The 26,572-nt window shown below is 43.9% G+C and overlaps 2 protein-coding genes across 8 annotated transcripts in view; both read right to left on the bottom strand.

Annotated features, from left to right (window-relative positions):
* Positions 1 to 272: 272 nt before the first annotated feature.
* Positions 273 to 3,052, bottom strand: ly6pge (lymphocyte antigen 6 family member pge; the record flags this gene model as incomplete). Its single annotated transcript, XM_083987901.1, has 3 exons — positions 273 to 466; positions 1,086 to 1,202; positions 2,992 to 3,052. 3 exons carry the CDS (start codon positions 3,050 to 3,052, stop codon positions 273 to 275), a joined length of 372 nt encoding a protein of 123 aa, XP_083844027.1.
* A 1,343-nt stretch (positions 3,053 to 4,395) lies between these two features.
* The window catches only part of tacc2 (transforming, acidic coiled-coil containing protein 2), a 51,153-nt gene continuing 28,976 nt past the window's right edge, over positions 4,396 to 26,572 (bottom strand). For 5 of the 7 annotated variants that reach the window (XM_083988510.1, XM_083988512.1, XM_083988513.1 and 2 more), the window contains 16 exons: positions 20,719 to 20,837; positions 18,167 to 19,574; positions 15,669 to 15,726; positions 14,853 to 15,054; positions 14,383 to 14,432; positions 14,180 to 14,289; positions 13,895 to 14,048; positions 12,994 to 13,140; positions 12,555 to 12,647; positions 9,281 to 9,433; positions 9,113 to 9,189; positions 8,039 to 8,082; positions 6,065 to 6,225; positions 5,807 to 5,913; positions 5,126 to 5,246; positions 4,396 to 5,018 (listed from right to left, as the gene is read on the bottom strand). In XM_083988510.1, the coding sequence (XP_083844636.1) occupies positions 4,953 to 5,018; positions 5,126 to 5,246; positions 5,807 to 5,913; positions 6,065 to 6,225; positions 8,039 to 8,082; positions 9,113 to 9,189; positions 9,281 to 9,433; positions 12,555 to 12,647; positions 12,994 to 13,140; positions 13,895 to 14,048; positions 14,180 to 14,289; positions 14,383 to 14,432; positions 14,853 to 15,054; positions 15,669 to 15,726; positions 18,167 to 19,574; positions 20,719 to 20,837 (3,070 nt within the window). In that variant the 3' untranslated portion in view covers positions 4,396 to 4,952. The remainder of the gene's footprint in view (positions 5,019 to 5,125; positions 5,247 to 5,806; positions 5,914 to 6,064; positions 6,226 to 8,038; positions 8,083 to 9,112; positions 9,190 to 9,280; positions 9,434 to 12,554; positions 12,648 to 12,993; positions 13,141 to 13,894; positions 14,049 to 14,179; positions 14,290 to 14,382; positions 14,433 to 14,852; positions 15,055 to 15,668; positions 15,727 to 18,166; positions 19,575 to 20,718; positions 20,838 to 26,572) is intronic. The other 2 variants (XM_083988511.1, XM_083988515.1) reach the window with 2 other exon arrangements.

The raw sequence follows: 26,572 nt of genomic DNA, 5'->3' as shown, positions 1-26,572 counted from the left end.
AGTTGCTGCTTAATGGATTCCAATATGGTGCATCATAATCCACATAGTCACACCTAGCACCTCCAGCTCCGCTGTGTACAGTCACTCCAGTGACGTTGAGGTTTATGTTTAGATAGACACGGTGAACTGAAGAGGAGTGTGAGAAAGTAGAATAGTATGCAATGTTGAATTAGGCAGGGTTATTTGGCATTTTATTTGGAGTAAATGACAACGGGAGTAGTTGTAGTAACTGGTATTTGTGCGTTGGATACATTTGAAGTGGAGTCATGCATCTACTTGAATAAGCAGTGCAGGAACAGAGGCAGAAACAGCAGCAGATAGCTGAGTCCTGGCAGCCGGGCAGCGAGGCTTGTCACATTGCAGTCGTCACTGTAGCAGCAGTGAACTCTGACACCTGGCGCTCTGTAGCCCTGGCTGTTGGCCTGACTGCAGAAAGACTTGTAGGAGCACGACTTCATGACCCCACCTGACAAAACACACAGAGAGAGAAGTCAGTTACATTGGTTTAAGCTGCTGTCTTACACAAACGATCAATATACATTTAAATAAACTTGTTCCAATGATACAACTCCCCTTGCTGGCTGACTCATAAAGCTTTAGACTATAGTTTTTCATTGACATTTTCAATTTTGTCAGAGGGTATGCAGTATACACCAAAACTTCATGTGAGGAAACTGGTGCATCTATGAAGTGTCATATGCAGACAGTTGATTATTATTAAGTATATTAGAACTCCTGCCTTGTGCAGGTTTAAATTTGGAAAATGAGTTAACTTCATTTTGTAAGGAAGGATTGTCTTGGTGCTATGAACACATGGCATCCTAATTAAGGATATTGATCGAGTAGGAGTAGCAAAGCTCTTCATTCCCTTAAAAGCCTCAGACCCCCCGCCGACTGTGATGTGTCTCCAGACGGCAGCCTGTCCTCCATTAAACACACACATACAAACACACCCACACATACCGATGAAAATAGTTTTGTTTTTGATTTTTCGTGTACCTTTCTTGTTGGTAGAATAAAATGATTGGAAAGTAAAACCAGTTAAAGAAAAGGCAACTACAGTACACTGTCACTGCTGGACTCACTGTCATGGCCAACCACCACAGCGCAGGCATCAGAGTAGCTGGGACAGGATTTGGAGCCTTGCCGGTTGCAGTCATCATTATTGGAGCCCATGCAGGTGTAACATCGCAGAGCCTCACCTGAACAAAACAGAACAGAGTAGACATAGTACTCCTATAGCACAACCTACACACTGAAACAGTACATGTCATGGCATGAGGGCAGAGGACTGTCAGGGGAACATGCTGGAGTAGAGACATAATTGCATGATTTGATGTCAAATAAAACCAAGTGTTTTTCTTGCACTCATTTGTTGTAATTGCTGCAGTTGATGGGAAATTGTAATGATGCTTATGTGGGATTTGTCACCAAATATTTCACTGACTGTAAAAATGAAAGAACGAAATGCTCTATGTCAGATGTCTTGACTTCTTTTTTCCAGCTAATGCTGCTAAAGTCACTGATGCTATTTTAGTCCTTTAAAGACCCACTTTTAGACTCTGGTGCAGGTGGGTCTTAAGACATCCAGCTGCAGCTGTTCAGACATGCAAAAAGCGCTGCAAAGTAACTCAAGTCCCATTTGTCATGAATTCAGAGCCCCGGCTCCTCTATAAAGACAGGAGGATGTACGGGTTTGATGGGCAGGTTCAGACAGGCATGGAAAATTCACATCAGGCTGGCTCTGATGTGTGACGATGTTCCACAGGAGCAATGAGAGTAAAGTGAAGAGAGGGGACTAATTACTGTCTTTCTTTGCGCAAATCTTGCCAAATAAGCAAAGAGTTAAACGGGTGCCCTCCCATTTAGAAACACATGTTTCTAACCTTCAGCTAAAGCTTGAATGCACTTCAGCACATAAAACACTTCACTTCAATGTCTTTCTAAAGCTCTCCAGAGGAAGCACTGGCTGACCTTTGAAATATCACTTCAGCGCTTCCTTTTGAAAACCTCTATCCGTCTCCTAAATTCTGAAATGGTCCTTCAGAAACTGCCTTTAATGCTGCTTCCTAAGAGGATCAAACAGAGCTGGACTTATAGGAATCACAGAAAGCTTCAAACATTCTGTACAGCAGCACATCTCTTGTTTTGGCCATCAAAATAAACTCCTTTAACCCTGGATGTGCTCTTTATCATTTAGTTATGGCAGCAAAAAAAAAAGTTGCACAGACACACAGTGATGTTTCTGTGTCGTTATAGATAAGAAAGGTGATTTTTGTTTTCGAATCGGACATGCAAATCAAGTCAAATCAAATTACTGAAATGTCTTTTTTGTCTTTTACTGATAAAATCATGCTTTCACAGTGTCAACAACAGCTCTCGCTATAAACTGCTTTTTGTACGAGTTGTTCTGTTTTCTGGGTTGTTTGTGTGTTGACATGGCATGTAAACGTCCCTTGCTGTTTGAGGTTGACCCCAATCTATCCCCACACACAGCCGCTCTACACTCATGCAATGAGTATTAGCCTCCAGGCCTATTAAGAGATTAACTACTGGGACTGCATGCTAGTTACAGTTTGAAGGGAGGAAAAATGCAGAAGAATTACCAAGGAAATTAACTGCAATTACAAAACTTGGCATAAATAGTGTCGTAGAGTTATATTAAAAAAAACAACTCCAGGCATTTTCTGAGAAATATGTGGCATTGCTTTGTCTAACATTTCCTGATATACTGCATGAAAGCACACAGGTTTTGACTCAAAAATGTCACACTTCTCATGAAAAGGCTACAACACAGAGAGGCAATAAGTGTTAACCATCCCAGGGAATCCAAGAGTGGCAAGGGCGAGGGAACCGCAGGGGAGGAGACGCCGGCCAACTTCAGATGACAGTTGGACCGAGGGTTGAGCAGTGAAGGGCAACGAGGAGGAGGAGGAGGAGGAGGTGAGGACATAGAGAAAATAAAAGAAGAGTCATAGATGTAGTCCTTACTGTTGGCTGTGAGGAGGATGAGGGAAAACAGGAGCAGCAGACAGGACTGGACAGCTCTCATGGTGCCGGCGGTCCTCGGTCGTCCTTATCACACAATGAAAAGCAGGTTGTTTGCTCCTAAAGCCCCCTGACTTTAATCTGAACTATCAGATGAGCTAATATCCCCCCCTCCTGCACTGACCAGGAGATTACCAGCCCCTCCACTTGGGCCCACAGCTCTGCCCAGCGTCAGTAGCGTAGTTGCTTTACGGCCTGAAAGGGCAAAAGAGGCGTAGTAAGATTCACCCTGCACCTTTCACCTTACTACTGTCTTTCAGCCACATCCACTCCCAGTCTGACCGTCCCTGTCCCCGCCTGCCCCCACTGACCACCTCCTTAGCTGATCTCTGAACTTACGTGGCCCTGCAGGTGTGATGATTCGATTGGTCTGTGTCTGTCAGCAACGTTTTATTGCTTTAAATGTACACACGCCATTATGTAGTTGATGAATGTTGCAGGTACTTTAGTTGGACAGTTTTAAAGGATTGCAGTGAATCATTTCATCTTTGGTTGTCAGCTGCCAAATGATGCTTTTATGACTATTTTTTTTCTTTGGTTCCTATAACTTCATTTGTGTGTGATGTAGCTCAGCAGCCCTGCCAGATGAAGCACTTCCTCCGTGACACCACTCATTACGTAAGAAATATGTTCTGTCCAATGGATATTTAATTGGAAATTATTTGAGAGCAATTGCTACGTCAAAATGGAAATGCTTTCAGTTTTTCTTTCATACCGGTCGGTGTGTGGGAATTGTTGGGAGTTCAATCATAACACAGCAATTTGCAATTCTGTCTGTGTCTTTTTCTCCCTCCCAATATACAGTACACATTACAAAACTGCAATTATGTTATTTCAAATTAGCATCTTTGTTTCCTCCAACACACAAACTGATTGATTGGAATTACTGTCAAATAATCAACCACGTGTTAATGCCATTACATCTTGTAGTGCAATGTTTCACATAGGCTCATCTAGAAATAGTGTGTTGTGTAGGTTATGAAGCAGAGAAAAGCCATAGTGCTGTATTGCCATCTTTTATTGCACTTTGTAAGCAGATGCTGTACAGTAGCTGTGCAGAGAAGTTATTCCTCAGTGTGACACAACGACCATAGCAGGACTAGGACATATCCATCCAAAATGAAATTACTCCCGGTCACAACTGAATACAGTCACGATTAGTTTGCTTTATATCAAAATAAAATCCAAAAAAATAAAGTCCCACGATTTCATCGAGAAAGCTATGACAAGTATGACAAATATCTACAAGGTTACATGAGGGAAGCGGACTGAAGATGACGGAATAACTATCAAAAATGCAGATACTTGGAGATTTCCTACATTATATACAAACATTAACATTACAAGTTCTCTCTCACATGCAGTAAGCTATTGTGATACTGTGTGTTCTCTTAGTGGTGTGTCAACATTTTATGAATGAAACTAACTCTCTTTCGTTCTCTTTTTCAAAGTCGACCTTTCTCTTGTATAAAGAGGGGACAACAACAGGAGTGGATAAACAGTCTTCTCCCTCAATGGCTGTCATGGCAACATCATTAAAGATAATTTAATCCACAAACAATGCTCTCACTTTCTCATTATCATACACACACACACACACACACACACCCATTCACTCAGGCGCACTCATTAGTGATATGGTACATTTTCTAAAATTTTAAACCAGAACCCTGATACAGTACGATACACTTACACATCAAAAATGTACAGAGTGATTAAGAGGAAGCCATTCCTGTGGATCCTTTATACACAAAGTCAGTAGGAAAGAAAATCCCAAGGCCACTTTGGCCTCAAATGTCCATCAGTCCTTCAAAGAGTGATAAATATTACTGATCTGCTTCATCTTTTCCAAGTAGTTCTTACACAAACACTCTTTCAGATTTGGCCTGGGGGTGGCGTGACCGCTAACTCCTCCCCATCTTGGCGATCAGCTCATCACAGATCTTTGTCAACTCCTCGATCTCTTTGTTCTGAAAAAAAAAGAAGGAAAATCACACAAGTTGTTTGGCTACTTGCTCTCATGGATTATTATTTTTTACTTCTGATGTCAGATCTTGATACATCTCAACCCACTGACCTTTTGCTCCAAAGTGCGCTCCAGAGAGTCCACTTTCATCTGCTCCTTCCTCAGACTGGCCTGGTAGGCGGCCTGCTCCTGCTTGGCTTTGACTCGTACCTGAGCGATCTCTGAATTGGCCCTGTGAACAACACAAGCGATGCAATGAGAAGAGAGCCACGTCTTCCATAACTCCCACAAGTGTGAGGAGTCTTATGAAAGCAAAACCTGATATATTGTATGTAGAGAATATACAGAATTCATCTTCAAATAAGACACAGTTTGATCTAAAGAAGCAGTTGGTCACATTGGCCTATATCTGAACACTGGAAAAGGTGGTAACGCACACCAACGGTTCTTTTGGGAGGTGCTGCTGATCAGCTGCTGAAAGTGTAAACTGAAAAATAAGTAAGTGTAGCACACTCTTGGCTCCAGATGTAAGAATCTTTTAATATGAAAATGATGTTTCAGCCCTGAGGCCTTCTTCAGAAAAATGTGAAGAAGGCATCAAGGCCGAAACGTCATTTTCATATTCATATTTTCATAAAGATTCTTACATATGGAGCCAAGAGTGGGCTACACTTATTTATTTCCCATTCTGTATCCAAACACTGCAACACAGTGAGGCTACGGTTATTACTGGGGTGATTTCACTGCATAGTTTTATCACACACATGCGATAAAGAAAGACCGCAGACTCACTTGTCGAGTTTCTCCTCGGCGTGAATCTTCAGTGCTTGGTAGCGCTGCTCCTCCTTACGGACTCTGGACAGATACTCCTGAGCACACTTCTTCAAAACCTCTTCATTCTGAACAGAGAGAGACATCGTTTAATTGCTCGCCGTAAGGCTGACAGGCTGAATTTTAGATGACTTACAGTACAAGGCCGGTCATGCCGAAAACACTCATTAGTTGTGAATTAGTTAGTGTACGTGCGGCGCGTTATGTGCTGCTAGTCACCTTGCGGAAGCCCTCCAGCACGTCTTTCATCTTCTCGTAGCGTCGGAAGAGGTCAGCCAGAGATTTCTCCACAGAGTTGAGGTCAGCCAAGGCCTGGTCCTTCTCCATGATCAGCTGCTGGATGGTGTGGTGAGAGAGAGACTTCTCCTTCTGGTCATCCTCTGATAGACACACAAACACACTGCAGATCAGATCATCATTCTGTACGCTCAAGTCTACTGTAATTGGCACATATAAGATCCAAACCAACACACACACACACAGACACACACAAACACTTCATTTCTGATGATATAACAAAATGGATTTATGAACTGGTACAGTATGGCTTAACGGCATATTATTCTACCCTTAACCAGCTTAGCATGCAAACAAAAACACTGGACAATGTGAAAATTAAAGACCTGCAAACCACAGGGACAGAGCTGGTTTCCTTTAAGCAGCATTTAAACCCTTCAGTATTCTATCACAAAGCTCCCACAGCATTTCACCCTCCTCCGAGCTTTCCCTTTCCTTTCTTATGACAAGCTTAGATGATCAACCCGCTTAAGTCACTAATTCTGCATGAATGACGCAACCCTGTACAGTGAGGACCAAGTGTCGTCGTGCATGTTAAGGTTTTCACTGTGGATATTGACGGTTTTGATCATATTTGTACAATTTTGAGCAACTGAGAGATCATGTTAACGGGAGCACACTCGGAAATGCAGAAAGATTTTTTTCCTTTTCACCCTTTAACCCTCCTGCTGTCCTTCTGGTCTGTTCCCTTCCTCCATCCTTCCTTCTTTCCTTCCTTTTTTTCTTCCTTCTTTCCGCAATCCTTTTTCCCTTCCTCCCTCCATCTTTCTTTCCTTCCTCTTTCCCTTCCTTCTTTCCCTTCTTCCTTCCTACTTCCTTCCTAGAATGAATTTGTTCCCTCCCTCCATCTTTCTTTCCTTCCCTTTTCCCTTCCTTCTTTCCACTATCCTTTTTCCCACCTTCCCTTCCTTTCTTCCTTCCTTCCTTCCTTCCTTTTTGACCCAATCTGTTCCCTCCCTCCATCTATCCTTCCTTCCTTCTTTCTTTCTTCCCATCTTTCTCTTTGTCCTTCCTTCCTTCTTTACCTTTGTCCTTCCTGTCTTCCTTCCTTCCTTGACCCAGGTGGACAACAGGGGGGTTAAAAAAAGACATTATCTCAACATATGAGATGAAATGTAACAAAATGGACTAACAAATGTCACTGGATGAGATGAGGAAAATGAGCACAGCAGCTCCTTCTCTTTGACGGACGGATGGAGAGATGTGAGCTGACACAAAGAAGTGAAGGACAAGTCCTCGTTACTCACCTGGCATGCCTGTCAGTGTTATCAAACAGTAAGGGGCAAAGATGGGAGCAGAACAGAAAAGAAGGGACTGTGTTAAGTCAAGCTGGGAGGGCAAGACACGTGAGAGAGCTGAGTGTTAAGACACGAGCAGAGACAGATTGTTCTCTTTTTTTTGTGACAGTGCTTAGATGAGAATAGAAAATGAAATTAGACAGCAGCGAAAAATCAAATTTTCAAGAATGTTCTCAGGTGGCGGTGAAAGCAGGTATAAAGCAGGGGAGTCAGCCTGCGGTGGAATTTAATGAGTCCAGAGAAGCTGAACACGAGCGGCCAGAGGTGAGCACCTCCCCCTCTACTGAAACCAGGATTCAGTTCACATCAGTCAAATATGAAAGCAAGCAAACGGCAAAGCTAGCTTGTGTCAGAGGATAAAAGAAATACAATATTTTGCTCTTAAAATAAGTGGCAAATGGATTGGGACACGCAGAGACTTTACTGTATATAGTTTAACTCAGTTTGCAAATAAGCAAGTGCAGCAAAAAGTCGTGACAGAGGTTGGGGGCCAAAAAGTAGAAAGAAAATCATGTGCATTGAAAAGAGCGTGGTTGGAGAAATCTGTAAGCACCACTTTTGGTCTTGGAAGCAACTAGATGTTAAAAGTTGAACTCACCGATCATCTGTGCAATTGTCTTCTCGTATTCTGCAACAATTCTCCTATGGATGAGAGATTGTACATCATCAGTATGGAGGGATTTTTATGAGTACAAATACATACTATAAAAACAATCATATGTCATTGCTATCACCGGTGAATGGAGACATCAGTGTGTTTGCTCATTGACAAGATGTCTAAATTAATATGTAGCTGGAATTGGGTGGATAAGTCAGTTACTGTAGCTGTGGTGTTGTGCTTTTGGTCATATTATAACATTAAAAAAGTCTATGATCTGCGAAATTGCCTCTAATCTGTATTTTATTTCCTGATCTGCTCTGTGTTGTTAGAATTCCCCAAACCCTTCAAGCCAAGGACCAGCGAGGCCCAATGAGAAGCCTTGTTTTGGGGAAAAGCGGGTTGCCAGAGGTAAGAGGATTGATTAGCCATGTCTCCCCCTTAGCCTCTTAGCCCCTCCTTATCCTGAGCCCAATCAGTCAAATGAAGTAAGCTCTGTCTTATCCACACAAACTGAGCTGTGGCCAGCTGGACCCACACCCACCACCTGCTGATAGAGAACATGGTTTCAGTGCTGCATCTCTCTCCTTGAGCCCCCATTAGCTATAAAAGGCCATTTGTCAGACATAGATGGATCACCTGCAGATGTTAATGTCAGTTTAGTATCAGTTTTGAGCTGTTGTCGGACAATTAGTGCCATATGATCCAAACAACAGCAACTCAAAGTCTCTTTACAATATCCTCCCATAAAGGTTGATGTTTTTAACTCTAAAACTCATTAAAAATGTAAAAAATAGAAGACATCAACCGCGTCTATTTCTCTGTTCTCCACCATTAACTCTCATGCAGATAATAAGATGGACTTCTTTGAAAGGCTCAAGCACCTTGCGTGGCTTTTTTGTCAGTTTAAGCATGATAAACCAATTGACGGGTTAAATGGCGATAAGCATCATGGCACAGAACCATTTAAAAGAAACACAGGAAGGTGTTAAATCCGTTCTGTTGTGTGTGTTTGTGTACGGGCGTGACCTCGCTGTGATGTGAAAGGCGACAGCTCAAGGTGCTACCTCTCACCTCATCTCCACCACTTCCTGTCGGCTGTCCTCATACTTCCTCTGCCACTCCAGCACCTCTTTCTCCTTGGAAACAATCTGTGGAGGGTGAGAAAAATCATCAAGTCAAGTGTGAACTAACTATACGAGTTCAATTATATATAGTATCTATGAACATTTCTAGGCCTACCTCTTCTCGTGCGATTCCCAGTGAGTGGTCCAGTTCTCTGGGCAGGTGGGGACTCTCGCCGTCCATGTAGCCGGAGTTGGTGGTGGTGGTCCTGGCGTACAGGGAGCTCTTGGACACAGCATTGTCGACCGGAGATGATAGATCTCTGTGCTGCTTCGAGGAAGCAAAGGAGAGCAGGGAGAGGAGAGGAAACATGACCGTTTACAAAACAGACTGAGCTACCGACGGGACACCCTCACCCTCAAGCCCACACGCACATTCTCAACAGGATTCCTAATCCAAACCACAAGGCAGCATCAAGCTATATTAAAATATACCACACGGCAAAATCAATATGTAAATGAGGCAAGGGTAGTGATGGTCCTGAAGACTTGGTCAGCCGCCACATGATTGGATGAAACAGTCTTCATAGCCACAGTATTAGCCAAGTGATTGGCTGATGCTGCCCCCAGCTGAGCGGCCATGATCACCTGCTCATTGCAGTAGCTTGAGTATGATTGGGTCCAGGCAAGGCAGGGGGGGAGGAGGGCAGCAGCTGATACAGAGAGGGACTGCATCGTATACAGGAGAGGGGGGGACAGGGTAGCAAACAGCATGGGGACAAGATGTTAGTCTCATGTTAAAGCATCCATACATACACCACTCTAAACTGGTCTTACCTGTCGGAGCTACAATCATCATCAAAGTCTTATTACAGTTAACTATGGTGTGAGATGAACCAGAGAACTCACAGGATGTATCATTAGGAAGACTCTGATATGGTGTGAAAGCACTACTAACAATAGTGTATATGTGTTTGCACCTTGCCAATTATCTACGGAAAAAAGCTCCTCTCACAAAAAAAAAAAAGGATCAAAACCAATCCTCGCTGTGGTGCCATTTCCGGTCCCCTAAAATTCTAGTTTGTAAAGGATTTAGTCATCCTTGGGTGAAACGGATTACGGGAGGATTTAATGAAATGGTCGGGGCTCAGAGGAGACAAGCAGACCAAGATCCACTAATACGTGGAAAAGAGAGTGAAGTATTTGGTCGGTCTGGAGCAATAATTCTATTATTCCACCGCAGGTGAACACTGGTCAAGTTCAGGTAACCATGGAGCTCTCAGATACTCTCAGGTTCTGACTGGGCTTACCCTCCCAGTTCAGTGAGGTTTAAGAGGTTTCAGAGAAAATCCCAAATATGAGCAATGTTTAGGAAAAGCTACTCAATGTGAACACAACATATGCAAACTGAAGAAACAGGTGGTAGCAACAAGACGGACACTACTTCAAACACAAAAATAACCCACTAGTAGGTACATAAAGACTACAATACAGATACTACATGTAGATCAGACAAAATTCCTCAGAGGCACAAAGTACAGCTATTATAGGTCGGAGTAGAGAGACCTTAAGAATTCTTTTTTTTGGGTTTCCCTGTATCTTGGACTTGGGCTCTACAGGAGCTAGAGGAAACAGTGCAGTCTGCAGATATTTGGACATTTGTTTTGGCTTTGTACTCCTGCAGGAGGGTAAGGTGCTGAATTACTGCTCTTATTTCAGCGTCTTTATTTGGAGGGAATGAGCCCTATGGTTTAATGGACGGTACAGAAATTGGGGGTATTTATAATTATCTATATTTATTTATTTTGTATTTAAGGGCTGTGATTATCACTCTTAACCAGGGTAGACGAATATCTTCAAAGCTCTAAAGCTAAAAGTCAGGACTTTAACACACAAAGTTATTTAAAATGCAGTGAGCACTGAGCCACAAACAATGAAAAATGTGTTTACAACCAAATTCTTGGACTGCACTGTAGTCGGATCAAGGTGTCCACACGTCACAGGGATACTGTACAGTGTTCCTCTTACTTTGAATAAGGGCGAACCGTTGATATTCCACCTCCGAGTGCTGGGTTTCTTTAGTCGGGACTGTAAAATGTGCAGGACAGCAGCATGAGACATGGGAGGAAAGAGGACTTGAGAAGCCTGCCTATTTCCCAACACTTATAAGGTCTCCGCCATGTCGCAAATTTAACGCTGTGTCCCTATTCCTTCAACCAGCAAATTCCCCACTTCTATCCAGAACGAACACTGGCACCTACCTGATGTACTGTAGCTGTTTGTTAGTGCTGTTAGTCTGGGACAAGGACCAAATCACAGGACACAAATGTGACTGGGATTTAGCATGATGATAGCAAAGCATCAACAAATACATCTGGGGGAGTAACAGCCATATAACTCCTGCTGACATTAAGTCTAGCGCGAGACATTCCCAGTCACATTCATGCTCATGTACGTCTCTCAAGAACAGACAACATGGATGTTGCCCAACATGCATAATTAAGGCAGGAGACTAAAAAGGCACAGCGTCATGTTCCTGAGGAAACCAAACTGGGAGAGCTTGCTGCTAGTTGGGGATGGGAGCTGAACGCATTAAAGGACAATTCCGGGCAAATTCATCTCGGGGCTGTATTTTCCTAACATTTTAGGTCTAAAAGAAGGAATCTGAAGATTTTCAGTTAGGCTGTTTACATCCCTCAAAGCCGCAATGTTTTTCCACAGACAGCGTCAGATGGCTCCTCAAGCATGCACCGAGAAGTTTGTTTACTTCAAGCAAGCCAAGAGTCTTCCGACAGCACGTGAACACACAGAGCACGTCAACCTGGGTCTCGCGCGAGACTCCGGGAGACTTTGAATTAGATCTAGTTTTACAAACATGTCGGCTTGCTTGAAGTAAATAAACTTCTCGGTGCATGTTTGAGTAGCCATCTGATGCTGTCTATTGCGGCTTTGAGGGATATAAACAGCCTAAGCAGCGGAACTTGCATCCACTCCCATGCATTGCTGCCGTGGCGATGCAGGGACAGACACAACTACCGCAAAACAGGAGCAATTAAACTGAAAATCTTCAGATTCCTTCTTTTAGACCTAAAATGTTAGGAAAATACAGCCCGAGTTGAATTTGCCCGGAACTGTCCTTTAAGCCATGTTAGATATTTCATATGTGGGGACTGAGGAGGTGGCAGGACTGCGGATGTAGTGGTGCAGCCACCATGTTGAAAAGGCCATGGGTTCACAGTCACACTCAGAACGGTGTGTTCAGGGAGGGAGAGGGGGGGTAAAGCAGGCTGAGACACACTCATGCACACACTCTGCACTCAAACAACACGTGCCTTTACACACACCTGCTACTATGTAATCACTCATTCAAGATGCATCGTTGCTCTTGCGCACACACACACAGAAACGCACACACACGCATACAGCAGGTGCAGGCTGACTCAGCGCAGTACCTGGGGGGTTACAGTGGAGAGGGAGGGGCACTGAGAGATGTTTTTGGCTACCTGCAGAGCCTCTATCCTCAGGGCAGCAAGTACCAGCTCCTCCTGGGCCGCACACATGGAGGGGGGTGGGGGCGGGGGGGGGTTTGGGAGGTGGGGAGTGGATGGAATTCAGGGGGAAGGGAAGGAGGGGGGAGTTGCGGCCCAAGGATGAGAGAGCAAAGGGGAAAACATATAGAAAGTTGAGCACACACACTGGCTGCTGTCAATCTATTTCACACCAAAGAACGGAAGTTATAGGTGGAGAAAGAAAAAATGGAAAAATGAATATGCAAGGATGACACAACGGGAAAACACACAAAAACGACACACCAACACACATCTGGGCCACAGATGGGCCACTAAAGGTTTTGGCCTACCAAGAGAGGTCACGTGTGGTCTTTCAACACACCTGTAGTTTTTGGGCGAATGCGGTGGGGTTGGTCTCAGCCAGGTCAGGCTCCAGGTACTGCAGGGGGTCATCACACTCAGACAGCCTTTCTAACAGGGGCATGGCCAGGGCGGGAGCAGGGGCCTCCGTGGGGCCCTGGCTAGGGGACTAGGGGCACCAGGAGGAGTAGGCAGAGGGCAGGGGGGAGGGCAGGGGGGTCAGCATGGCAAAGCAAGCGTTGAGTGTTTGTTTGAGTGGCAGCACTGGGAGCTGAATCACTTGAATTCAAGCTGGAAACTTGTGGGTGTGGCGAACTGGCTACTTGTCATCTGATGTGGCTTAAATGAGAATCATGACTGATGCTCATGGTTCATGTTGGAGACTTGGCCTAGAGCAGGGGTGTCAAACATGTGGCCCGGGGGCCAAAACTGGCCCGCAAGAGGGTCCAATCCGGCCCACGGGATGAAATTACAAGATGTAAAAATAGAAGACAGAAGAGGCATTATGTTGTTGAAATTGCATGTATTTTTCAGGTTGGTCATAATATGTTTTGTAATAGGATAGTTCCTTAATGTAAACATCTTAATAATGTGCTTCTTTGCACTAAAACAAAGAGAAAAGTTTAGAGTTCTTATTATTTATAGGATATTATGCCATTATTTTACCAGTCTGGCCCACTTGAGATCAAATTGCACTTAATTTGGCTCCTGAACTAAAATGAGTTTGACACCTCTGGCCTAGAGTAAAGCATGTGTAGTGCAGCGCTCTGTCTCCCCCTTGTGACTAAACAATGACATGGTGTAAAATGTCGTAAAATCAAAATTGACAAAATTCTCTTCACATGATGGTGACAAGACATCGGAAATGACATGTGCAGAAACCGCCCACTGGGTTTGAATCCTCATAAAGGCATTTGGCTCACCTGCTCGTCCCTCTCTGTGCTCTGCGTTCGGCTGAGCGACTCGCTTTCTCTCTTCCGGCCCTTGTCCCCAGCGGAGCCCTCAGGACCGGGCCGAGAACTCAGCACTGGTGTCTTCATACCTGCCGTTATCTGGGCCTCCATCTCCTCAAAACTCCTGTTCAGAAAAAGACAAAGACAGAAGAAAGAGAGAGGAAGAAAGAAGAATATAATATAACATAACATAAAACAGGGTTAGTGATAAAAAAAAAAACACACACAGTAAGGTAGTGGTGGTGTGATTCGTACCCGGTGCAGGGGGAACTGGGCTCAGATCCATGAGCGCACGGATTCTTCGTTAAACTATCAGATACTGAATCCAGCTTCAGGTATAAAGATGGCTTCTTCAACGACAGTGGCTATGAAATAAAATGAAATAAAATGCAATGCTATGAATGAAGAAAGTAAAGCAGTAGTAGACCAAAATATTTCATTTAGTATTTAATACTCACAGGCGAAGAGGAGCCAATCTTCTCCATGTACTCGATTTCATAGTCTTGCACTAGAGCAGAGGGACAAACCAAAGTTTTAAATGCAGGGGAACACATGGAGAGACAATTCAGCCAGTGCTGATCTCTGAACTGATACGATCAGTGGATGATACATGGCTGTCTGCTCCGTTTCATCTCTGACCCAGATGGGTTGAGCCAGACCGCCTCTGGTGGTGATTGTAGAGGTCAGAGGGCAGCAGAGAACTGGGCCAACCGGCTCGTTTACACAGCTATGAGAAAAATCAATAATGTTGCCAGATGAATAAAGAAGTAAAGTAGCTGATTGTTTGTTGTACATGTGGCTTGATCCAGACATACGCTTTGAATTTCCTTTTCGGAGCTGTCTGGCTGTGGAATGCTTTGATCCCTGTTAGCATTTGTTTGGGGCGATACAAAGAGGGATCTCAAAAAGTCAAACAGCAACGCCTCACCTAGATCCTGATGAGGAAGACTGTTCTCGTTAACAAAGGACGTCAGGTCACACGGCTGAGGGAATTCTTGTTGGTCAGAATCTGCATCCATGTCGTGCAGGGCTGCCCACTTGTGACTGGTGGAGGAGGCCAGCTTCTCCTCGTCTGTGGCGTGGTCGTCCTGTTGGTGGAGGGAGGGAGCTTCATCGCCAGGCGTGGAATCCTGCAACACAAAGGAGTGAGTGGGTGGTGACAGTCAGTGAGAAACACAGGAAGAAATAAGCTTTAAAAATCAGCCAAGTAAAAAATTAGGGGTGTGCCAAAAAATCGATTCACATTAGAATCGCAATTCTCAATTAATATGATTCAGAATTGATATAAAGTGTCCCAAAATCGATTTAAAAAAATTAAAAAAAATGAAACAAATCTGCTGGTTGTCTGCCTCCATTTCCTTAGAATTTAAAAGTCAGCATGTTTAACTGCACTATTTTTTTTAAATAAAAAGGCACTTTTAATTTTGTTACTTAAGCATATGTGATATTGCTTTTATGCAACAGTTTCAACAATTCCATCTAAGCATGGATAAAAGATGTTTAAAACTCAATAAATGTGAAAAAGACACTTTAGTCATTCTGTCTTGCAAAGCAGACTGGAGTAGATCATGAGAATCCTTTGCACACCGATAGACTGAAGCAGAAATCATTATGAATCAAATCATTTTGAATCGAAAATCGATTTTGAATCGAATCGTAGCCCCAAAAATCAGAATCGAATCGAATTGTGAGATAGTAAAAGATTCCCACCACTAGTACAAATATAGAACATTCGAATGCACACCTGGAATGGGTCCGACACTGGTGATTTCTTTGGCGACCTCTTCACTCTGAAAGTATTACTGAAAAAAGAAAAAAAAATCATCAGTTGAGATCCAGAGTCACTCATCATCCTCAGTCAGCAATATTTATGTCAAAATATTGTATTTGCTATATATCTCAAAACATGTGAATCATCATAAAGTCTTAAAATTAAAACTGGTTGGGTACATTTACAAATTACAGTAACACGTTTGACTTAAATGAAAGTGATAATTTGCTTAGAGCAGCATTACTATACTGTATGTGTAACAGCACTACTTACTGTACTCATGTCGCTGAAATGACCAAATAGTGACATGTTTGTAAAGAACCTTTAAAATGTTTAGTAACTGAAGAGTGAGGAGAAGTGGTAAATTAATGTCATGCTTGTGAATAGTTACTTTTCACAAACATTGGTCCCAGGCAGGAATGTGTTTAGAAATGCAGTAGGTGATAGTTAGAAGATTGATGAAAAGATAATTTATTGCTGTGGATAAACTGTTAGTGTCGGGTATTTACTTTTATTACCTATGGATTCTCAGTGAATGTGTAAGTTGTAAAGACCATGGATAGAAATTTACAACACCTTCAAGGATGAAACATCCCGTTTTACTCTGTGAATCTGATCTATAGAGATACATATATCTCATCAATCTGAGCGTACTTGCAATGTTGAATCAATTACGGGTGAATATGACTGGAATAACAACCACAAACCTGTGTATAACCATAATTATAAAGCTTGAGTTTTTGACCAGTAGCCAACAATGAACACAAGAGGGAGCACAAGTACCTGCTTTACACACTGGCATGTCAACTAAAACTCCCACAGTTTCAAGGTTGGTAAGGCAGCAAAACAATAAACACAAGCTAACTTGTCCTCGGGTCTCTGCCACCATGTGTAGAGAGAGACACTTTCGATAAGTGGTAGCAGCTAAATGTCTAGCTTGTTCAATACACTTAAAGCAGAAGTAAGCGATATTTTTGTGTTAATATAAGTCTTAAATAGTTATATCTTCCGACAGCAATCACTTACATAGAGTGTTTGGACCGAAACACGGGTCTGTCAGTCACTCTGCTCTGCTCTGAGCCGAGGAGAAAACTTTTCTTGTATCCTAAAATTTTTATCCAATGAGGAGAGAGAACGGCATGAAGGGCTGTGTGTGCAGCCAAGGGATGCGCGTGAATGTGGTGACGTAGGGACGAGGACCAATAGATCCATGACGAGGGCGGGGGCTGCTAACTCCGTCGGCTGACAAGACGTTATGGTGCGTTCAAGGCAACTCGTAACTCGTGCTTTTCCGACCTGTGAAGTCGTACCAGTTCGATCTGGTGCGAGTTCACGGGTCGGCAGTTACGAGTGGCCACTATAGTGACTTTCACAGGTAAAACAGGTCGGAGAAACGCGAGTTGCGGGTTACCTGGAACGCTACAAAGTCGTAAGTCGTGACTTGAAGCCGTAATTTAAGGTTTCAAAAGCCTGCCTGGAACGCAGCATTAGCCAAAACAACCGGATCGCTTACTTCTGCTTTAACGACTGACCTCCAGGGTTTCAGAATTAGATTGTCTATTTACAGATGAATGCTGATGTTATCTAGTTTCCAACAGTTTAACTGATTAAATGTTAGTTAGTTTCAAATGTATTTACAGTTTAATGTAAACTGGCTGTTTTTCATTTCCCTTTCCATTTCCAGTGTTTTAATTTAATTACCAATGTAACATCAAATGTCATGTATTGTCTGGTGCTCAGTCAGGAACAGAGAGAGAAGAGAGGATTAGTTGTTATAGTGACGCATTTTAACATCACTGTTGTGTTGACATCACTTTCTTTTCTGTAGCTGTGGTCTCTTTCCCTTTGGATATGAGCTTCCACACCAGTCCCATGCTTTGTTTTATTAGTTGAGTGACTGACTAAAATCCATGTGTGGTGAGGGATAAATAACCTAAAGGGAGATTCTGTACTTCATACACAACTTGACAGCTTTAAACAAGATGACAATTAAAATAAATGTAATGTTTCTTGGCACTTTCATGAATGAGATTGCACACATTTGTTTTCCAGTTGAAATGAGAAGAATTAAAAAAAAAAAACACGTGTTTGGGGGTTGTTCGATAATGAGCACAATGGATTGTGATGTTTCTGTTAATATGTTAAGAGTGACAACAGGGCAACATGCTGACTGAAAAGGAGCCACGTGGAATTAAGGGTCAAAAAGGGGTGGATGATTACAGTATGTTGCCCCTGTACTTACAACAGACAACATAGAGAGGACACACCCCTGGACTTCCTGTGACATATGAAAATACACAGACACAGGTGACAGAGAGACAGACAGAGGACAGTGGCAAAGAAGACGACAGAAGCGACCACAAACACACAGACTAGCCTCACAGAAATCACACGGACAGCGATTCAGATATTCCTGCACATGAATACAATGTCCTGTCAGTGTGTATTGCATTTGCCACGAAAAAACTTACGATTTGATAGGAGCTTTCTTCTTCTTGGCAGGTTTGTTCTGATTCTGGTCCTCCAGTTCCCCAATGTGGTCATTGTCATTTTCATTGTCATAGTCATTGGACGACTGTTCAAAGGATGCAGAGGCCTTGGGAGGAGAGTTGGCCATCTTATTGGATGACTTGAAAGGGTCCATGGAGTCATCAAAGTTACTGGGGTCAAATGTATAAGAGGGTCTGGACAGTTTAGGAGAGCTGGAGACTCCTTTCTTCGAAGTAAATGGGTTGAAGTTTGGATCATCCCATTTGTCAGTTTCAAAGTTGTAGGTTGCTTTAGGAAGAGGGATTTCATCCTCGTTGTCGTTGCCATTGTGGGTTGTTGGAGGGTCATTGTCCAGCGGTTGAGTCACCACTGGAGCGGCCTTCTTCAACCCCAGCTTTGGTTTCCTGAGAGGCATCTTGGCACCGTGCTTCTTGCCCACTTTCTTGGGTGGGGGAGAGGCCTGGTGTGATGCCTCACTGCTCTCCTCAGAGTAATCAAACTCCAGCCTTACTGACTGGCGCTTGGGGACGATGGGTTGCTCTTCAGGGTTGATGATCGGCTCATCAAGAGAAACTGAGGGACTGGGCTGAGGAGGCGGTTCCACAGCAGTGACAGGTGCACTCTTTACAGTGGCGGTAGCAATGGGGGCGCACACAGGATCCTTACGACCCAGGACAGGAGAGTTGGCAATTTTACTACCTCCAGTACTGAAAGGGTCGATATTCTCAAAATTCTCTGGATCCCATTGGTAGGAGGCACTAGGGGGGATGGGGGATTCGTCTATGCCCGGTGGACTACCAGGGAGAGGAGTCTCTTCCTGGCACAAGGGTAAGGCAGGAACGGCAGGGCTCTCCTCTTGGTTGGTGTGATTCGTCTCTTCTGGGAGAGGGGGCGGAGTTTCGACACGGTTTTTCCTGGTCCTCCTAAGGGTTCCTCCAGGACTTGGGGTTGCAGATCCTGCTTCTAATTCCTCCTGAACCTGGAGAGGACTTGCAGTTCGGGGTTTGGCTCGCTTCTTGATCTCCGGGGTGCTGCTGGACGAGGCTGGCCTTGGGCTCTCTGGGTTGGAGTTCTGTCTGAGAAGAGGTTTTTTCTTTAAAGACCCAGGACGGACTTTCTTGGGCCTGTGGAGCGTGCCCGGGGCGCTCTCAGTACCTACACTGAATGATTCGGAATGTGGTCGGAAACCTCCTGGAGTGGATCCGTCCAACAGACCAGAACTGTCTAGTTCTCCTCCCTGGAGGCTGAGGGAACGAGTCAAAAGGTCATAGTTGTATGCACCACTGGCTGCAATAGGCTTGTTTTCATCAAAAGCAAGGGACGGAGAACGACGTAGTGCCTCGGTTGAATTTGAGTCAGAGGCAGGATCGCTGACTAAAGTGTCAGCTTCTGCAAAAGATGAAGAGACAGATGACATGTAAAGAGATTGTATCCAGCAAAACAGACAAAATCAGAGCAAAACAAATTCTGACATGTAACTGGGATGATCCTATATTTTTGCTGTTGTTAGGGTGGGTCTCCGTGTGAACAAGAAATCCCGAAGGGAGATAAAAGCTGCAGCTGGTTTCTGACAGAATCAATTATAGAGATGAATGTGACATAAATAATTCAGAAAATATCTCGGCTGAACAGAAAGTCATGGAAAAAAGCTGCATGAGAGAAAAAGGCTGCAGTAAATGGTCAGCCTTCCCTTGATATCCAAAAAAAAGCCCTCAGTTTTGTGCAGAGAGGATGCTTGTCTCAGCAGTCAACACCAGATGTGAATTACTGCTCTTTTCCACTAGATGGTGCAAGAAGATTTTGTTTTACCTTAATCTATTTTTTATGCCTTCATGTTCAGCTTATAGTAGCATAACCTTCGTCTTGTGTTAGCTTTCTGCTGCCATCTATGGTGTTCAGGTCAGTTTTGACCCGTGTTTTAAATCAGCTGTAAAATACACAAAAAAATGTTTTTCATCCAATTTACTTTTCTTCTCTTGGTTACATTGTTAGGCTTCTTTACCCATGAAAATGTTGGTTTTAATATTTGTTGGTGTGGACCCCTAGGCCTTTTTTTGTCAGTATACCCCTTGTCTTCAATTTAACCTTTCTATTGTCAGCTTTCTGCTACCATCAGTTTTGACCCGAGTCTTAAATCAGCTGTAAAACACACTAAAATTATTATTTATCATCCCATTTCTTTCTCATTTCTTGGTTACGTTGTTAGGCTCCTTATCCATGAAATGGTTGGTTTTGTACTTATGATTTCAGTTTTAACTCTAATTGTTTTTCTTATCGTTATAACCGGGTCAAAATTGACCCTAACAACACAAATGTCATAATTTTAACCAGAGCATTTTAGAAGTTTGTGAAAACATTTTTTTATTTTATTTAAATACAGGTTCCTGACAAAGCCTTGATGCAATAGACAAATTTATGTGGTACTTTTTTTCATTTAAAACCTGAAAATGGGTCACCGGTGACCCGAACACAAGAGAAGGGGTAAAATACAGTAGTAATATACTGAGCAAAGCACTTATCATGAAAGACGTACCTCCTACTGTGTCTTTGTCATCAGAGGTCAGCTGCTGGATCTGGGGATCTGTAGGGGACACAGCCTTCACTGGAGTTGTGGATTCAGGGGTTTCAAACGCTCCATCCGAGTCTGAGCTCCTATAACAAAAGAAAAGGGCACAGTGAGTCTGCTGTGAATCTGACTCACATCACTTCAACTGTGAGCTAACCGAACCTGGGAGTCAATGACGTCATAAGACACTGAGCTAAACTTCCCTCCACATCTGGTTGACGTACGACACAATTATTCCAAATAAGCAGGTCACATATCAATCTCTCAGTCTCAGTATTACTGTATGTCTATATCCCATCAACTATGAATGGCAGCCAGATCTATTTCTTGTAATGTGTGTGTGCATTTCTGTTTCATTTTCCAGTGGACTTAAACAGCCCTGCAGTGATAACAGCACATCGAAGACACAGAAATCCCCCTAGACATAAACACATCCAACACCTACATACACAGCTGAGAAAACAGACAGTGGCAGATGGAGGAAATCATCAAGCCAGTGACAACATCAATGACATTTAGGCTGCAAATTCACACAATACAACATTTCATCCTCAACAAGGTGATACTGATTGCTCCTCCTTAGCACCATACACACACACACACACACACATACTGTATAGTAGCAAAGCTCATCATCACATGGCCTGACTACCAAGCTCCACGCTTCAGTGATTGGTGAATTATCAGATGAGTATCGGCCCAGCCTCCGAGTCCACGTCCCGCCTCACCTCTGTCTGACCGGCTCCAGGGCAGCCTTGATCATGCTGTCATGCCGCGAGCCCCAGGAGAGACGGCGGAGGAGGCCCAGAGCCGGGTCTGAGTCTGGGCTGTCCCCGTCTCCTGCCCCTCCCAGCAGCGTGTCCCAGCCCCAGCGAGCCCACTGCAGTGGAGACAGCGCCTGCCACGCACTCACTGCCATGGCTGCCGGCGGGCTACAACACCTCTCCGCACCAGAACGCTACTGCCTGACACACACAGGTAGACGCCCACCACCTCCTTCTCAGATGAAAACCACAGGATCTATAACCTTCCCTCCTTTCCTCTGCCCTTTTTTTTCCTACTGTCTTATATCCAGATCTCTTTGTTTTCAATATGCAATCCTTTTCCGCTCCTCTTCTTTGTTATCTGTATCCATATCAGTGCGTCTCTCCACACCTCCCCAGTAGGAAATGATGTCTCCAAATCTAAATGAGACTGGCTGCAGAAGCCCACCGCCTGCATACTGTATATTCTGGCAGTCTCTCTGCCTCCCTCTCTCTCTCTCTCTGCCTCTGTCTCTCTCTCTCTCTTCCTCTCCCCTGTCTCGCTTGCCTCTGAACCTCTTTGCTGTATCCACACTGAAGAAAAGGCAGTCTGCTGCCCACTAGCCAAACCTGTTTGGATAAAGCTTGCTCAGTACATGTATCACCACCGACCACCGTATCTGTCTCTCTGTGCTCCTCTGCATGCATTGCTTTAGGAACCAGACACACCTTATTGACCATTGCAAAGAAAAACACAGATTTTGCTTAACAAATCCAGATCTGAGAGAGATAAAGAGTAAAAGCCTCTCCAGCATATCCTGGACAGTTTCATTAAATGATTATTTTAAAATGAACAATAAAAACGGTATTGGAAAATGCCATGCCCAGAGGAAACACAGCCTTATTGTGAACCCCCACAGTTAAATGACAACTCCATGTCCATACACTATATTGATTTGGCTAATCTATAGGGATTCATCTCAAGGCACTATACTGAGGCCGTGCAGCATCCTGCAGGGCTCCTTTGTCAAACTTGTAAAATATGGCATCATCAATACAGACAATACGGCCAATCCAATATGAGACCAGAACTGAGATATTAGTGTTTATGAAGCTGTGATAGTCAGCATGCCCACTATCCCCGGGGTTATAACACAGCAGAGGTGGGAGGTTCCTCTAAGCCAACAATATGGAGGGACGATAACACTGTCTAGTCGCACAGCATCTGCTCCACTGATGAATCTCATAAATCTGGCCACACAGAAATATTTGACAACATATAGAAGCTCCAATAGGCCATAAAAATGATATGTCTGTTACATTTAACGTGCTCACACCAAAAGCCATAAAAGCAGCTCTATTGATTTCAGTGAGCTGAGACAGCACATGGCTGAGGAGGCAGCCAGGGCGCTAATCTCTGGAAGGACCCTGTGTGTCCCAGCAGGACAAGACTGGTCTGCCTGGAGATCCATCTGGATCAGGCACTGGGAACCAGGATCATATTGTCAGGTGGTGACACAGACTGCTACTCTAAGGACAGGAGTCATACATAATGTGTATGCAGAGAAAAAAATAAGCATATATGACAACAAGACATGTGTGGGAAAAACACATTGTTGATCATATGAATTAGCAGCTTCTCTGAGAATGGGTGGGGTTAAACACTGTGAAAGAAGGTAATGCTAGCTCACATCAGTGCTCCATTTGGGATATCTTTCATGCAACTCTGTGTTGCTATGGTAACTGAAGGTTTGTCCCCCCCACCATATGTTCCACTACGATGGATGAAAAAGAAAAACAACAGAGTGGTTGGATGCGCACGGTCCGACACACGCAACTGATGTTGAGGAGTGCATCATGTGATACAGAGGATAAAATGAAGGCAGAGTGCAAATTCATGAGGCTGGCACATGCAGCATCAGCATCATTCTGCTCACATCTCCAGAACTGGTTTAAAAAAAAAAAAAAAAGGAAAGTTGGCATATTTTTTTGTTTATTCAACACTTCTGTTCCTCCCAGAACCAATCATCTTTGGTCTTACATGTCCCTAATTTAGGAATAAAGCAAGCAGCTTTCAAATGGTCACTAGACATGAAGTCATCTAAATTGTATTTGAGAGCAGACATGAAACAAATTAACAAGGTAATGCCGTCACATCGTCCGCAGCTCTTACTATGAGTTACCCCGCAGCAGCAGCAGACAAAACATAGAAAGAGATTAGATTAGCGTGTGGGTGAGCTGTCAGGGTATACGGGGGCGAATAGAAACAAAGGGAGCAGCACTTAATAGCAGCCTATCACTGGCTGAAATGACTGCCTGGAGACAGAAGCTCTGCAGCGTGAGGCAGGGAAGACGCTGCTTTTCAGACAGCCACAGACGTGTCTCTGCTCCTAAAGCCAAGTCCAACTCAGGCTGTATAAACAGCTTTAACAGCGCTAGAAGGAGAGCCACCAGCAGCCCCAGGGAAGATGAGGAAACTGGGCTCTGTTGCCATGTGAACCCAACACCACCTGTCTGTCCTACTTTCATGTAGCCAATGTATACACATCACTCCAAAAAAAAAATGATTGCTGGCATTATAAACTAAGGTCTGAAAAAAGGGGCTAAATTTGATGTCATTATTAAAGCGTGGTACGAAGGTGAATGTGATTGGATGAGAGCATGATGGAAAAAAGATGAAGGAGGAACGGGTGAATGGCTGCTGGCTGCTGGTCTCCAAGCAGCTGTGTGATTAGCCTCAATGGATTAGCTGCCGCACGCTCCGTCTCCATCGTCTCTCGGTTGTCAAACAGCTTTAAACACCTTCCCTGTCTGGACACAGCGACTGTTATTTATCCCTTTACTATTCCACTGCTCCTATACCTTTAAAATCCCTTGCTTTCCCTCATCTCTTGCTCTTCGGCTACAATTCATTATCATCGTTTTTTTTTTGCTTTCTCATCTCCTTCGGAGCTTTCGGTATCAGGTTGATCTGTGATCTGCTGTTAGGTAAAAGAGAGGCATTTGTGCTGTGTTATATTCTGTGAATGAATAGATGTGTATTTATGAAGGTAAATGTCTTCTTTGTGGAAAGAAAGGAGAGAGCTGTAGTGTGTTATTTACACGCCGTATAGTCTAGGTAGAGCTGAAGGTACCAACAGAGGGAGCTCCTGTGCTTTTATCTGCACAATGAATGAGAGTGGGGATATAAAGTATTACATCATAGCCACCATACACCCTGTGAATCAGCCCAATCACCACAACAGCCTATTATGATTTTACAAGAGCCTCACTAGCTCCTACACAGATGTTGAGTGGGGAGCAGGGGGCAGCTTGTAGAGGCTTTGTAATGGGGCGACAGCACAAAGCGGCTCTGTCCTCAGCAAATGATTCTTCAATCCCAGGAAATGAGATCTTATGGAGAATTACTCTGCTCTCTCTGCAGGTCATATAAACAGAACCTGTGTTTTTCTCCTCAGATGTCTCGCTGTGTCTGTGTCTCATCTCCATCCAGACTGGTGTCAACCTCAATCAGGGAGACACCTCCCCCCCTCTGGAGTCTGCTATTCCCTTTTTGTCCCAAGAAAATCGGCTAAGTCCAGCTTCAAAACAAAGAAGCCACTGGACACAAAAGACAAAAGAGTGTCAGACTAAGATAATCTCTGTGTGTAATACCTCATCGAGCCTAATCTGAGACTTTGACTGCAGGCAGATGGCACGTTAAACAACAACGGGTCTGTGAGTCAGAGCAGCAGAGAGGGGGTTAAGATATCTCTGTTTTGATGATGAGATCAGATGCTAGGTTCATACACATCACTGCACAAAAGACATGGGTTATCCCCGCCCTCAAATACACACAACACAAACTGACTTCAGAACAATAAAAGTTCCCTCAGGTGTAAACACAATCTTGGTCCATTATTACCGAACGCTGAACTCTCCCAGACGCTCTATGATGCTTTGATGTATGAATGGCTGCAACATTGTAAGTGTTTCTGATGCTGTTACACAACTGAGGGAGTGAACCGGGTAAAAAGCTTATTAGTAATGGTTGTGGTGGTGCACACCTGTAGGAAAACAGCTGCTACCTCAGCCCTCCTGCAATAAGAGCCTGTACTTTGCTGACATTTTTATAAGCACTCAGTCCCTCTGAGCTCTGGATTTAGTGGAGCTCTGAGAAGAAAAACGGCTGTATTATGCTATAAATCATTCATTTCTGCATTACACACACAGCACATACACACACACATTCATTCCATTTCCCTTATCCCTCTCCTATGTTTCTCCCCGGACCCTTCTTCCCCTGTGCAGTGGCGTGTTGGAGATATAAATAAAACGCAGCAAAGTGGAGCACTCTGCTCCCTCTCTTCCCCGCTTTAACTCTTCATCTCCTTCTCTGTCATCCACTGATATTCCTAACTTATGTTCTTCCACCCCCACACAGCGTGTTCTATTTCCACACTGTCACCAGCTCCCGATCCCAGCGCGCCAGACGCGTCCTCCTTCACACAGAGCAAAACATCACCCCACCAGCCTCCCAGAGGCGCCTACTTTACTCATTGCCTAATTCTGGTTCCCACAGGCACTATGATGTTTTACTCTCACGTATACTGTAGTACTGTAGTTGAGGCACACGGATGCACATGTGCGCACATGCGCTGATTCTTTTATCCTTATTTACATCACAAAAGCAAACAACAATGATGACGCGCTCAGTTGCTCAGACTGGATTATAAGGTTTTATGATGCAAGACATGAAGATGGAATGAAAATCATAGTAAAAATCACAACACAGTGTCTCAGTGAGGTGTTTGTGAGCCTTAAATAACTGGCAGCACTAAAGCCAAGCATGGCCACAGCAAGGGATTAAATGCAGCATGATAAATCAACCCTGCAGCCGTAATCAACATCTATGTTGCATGGGAGGCCAATGCAAAGCCATGAATAAATAAAACACTACATATAAGAGCAAAGCAGAAGCAGCTTGTGCTTCAGCTTTGTCTAAAGTAATTTTCCTCTGCTTGATCATTTGCTGGATCACAGTCTGAACATTCCCAGACACAACACGGAGCAGGGACGCGGACGTAGGTTAAGTTCAA

The sequence above is a fragment of the Trachurus trachurus genome, assembly GCF_905171665.1.
Source record: "Trachurus trachurus genome assembly, chromosome: 15".
NCBI classification, from domain to species: Eukaryota; Metazoa; Chordata; class Actinopteri; order Carangiformes; family Carangidae; genus Trachurus; species Trachurus trachurus.
This window is presented reverse-complemented; position numbering and strand designations above follow the sequence as displayed.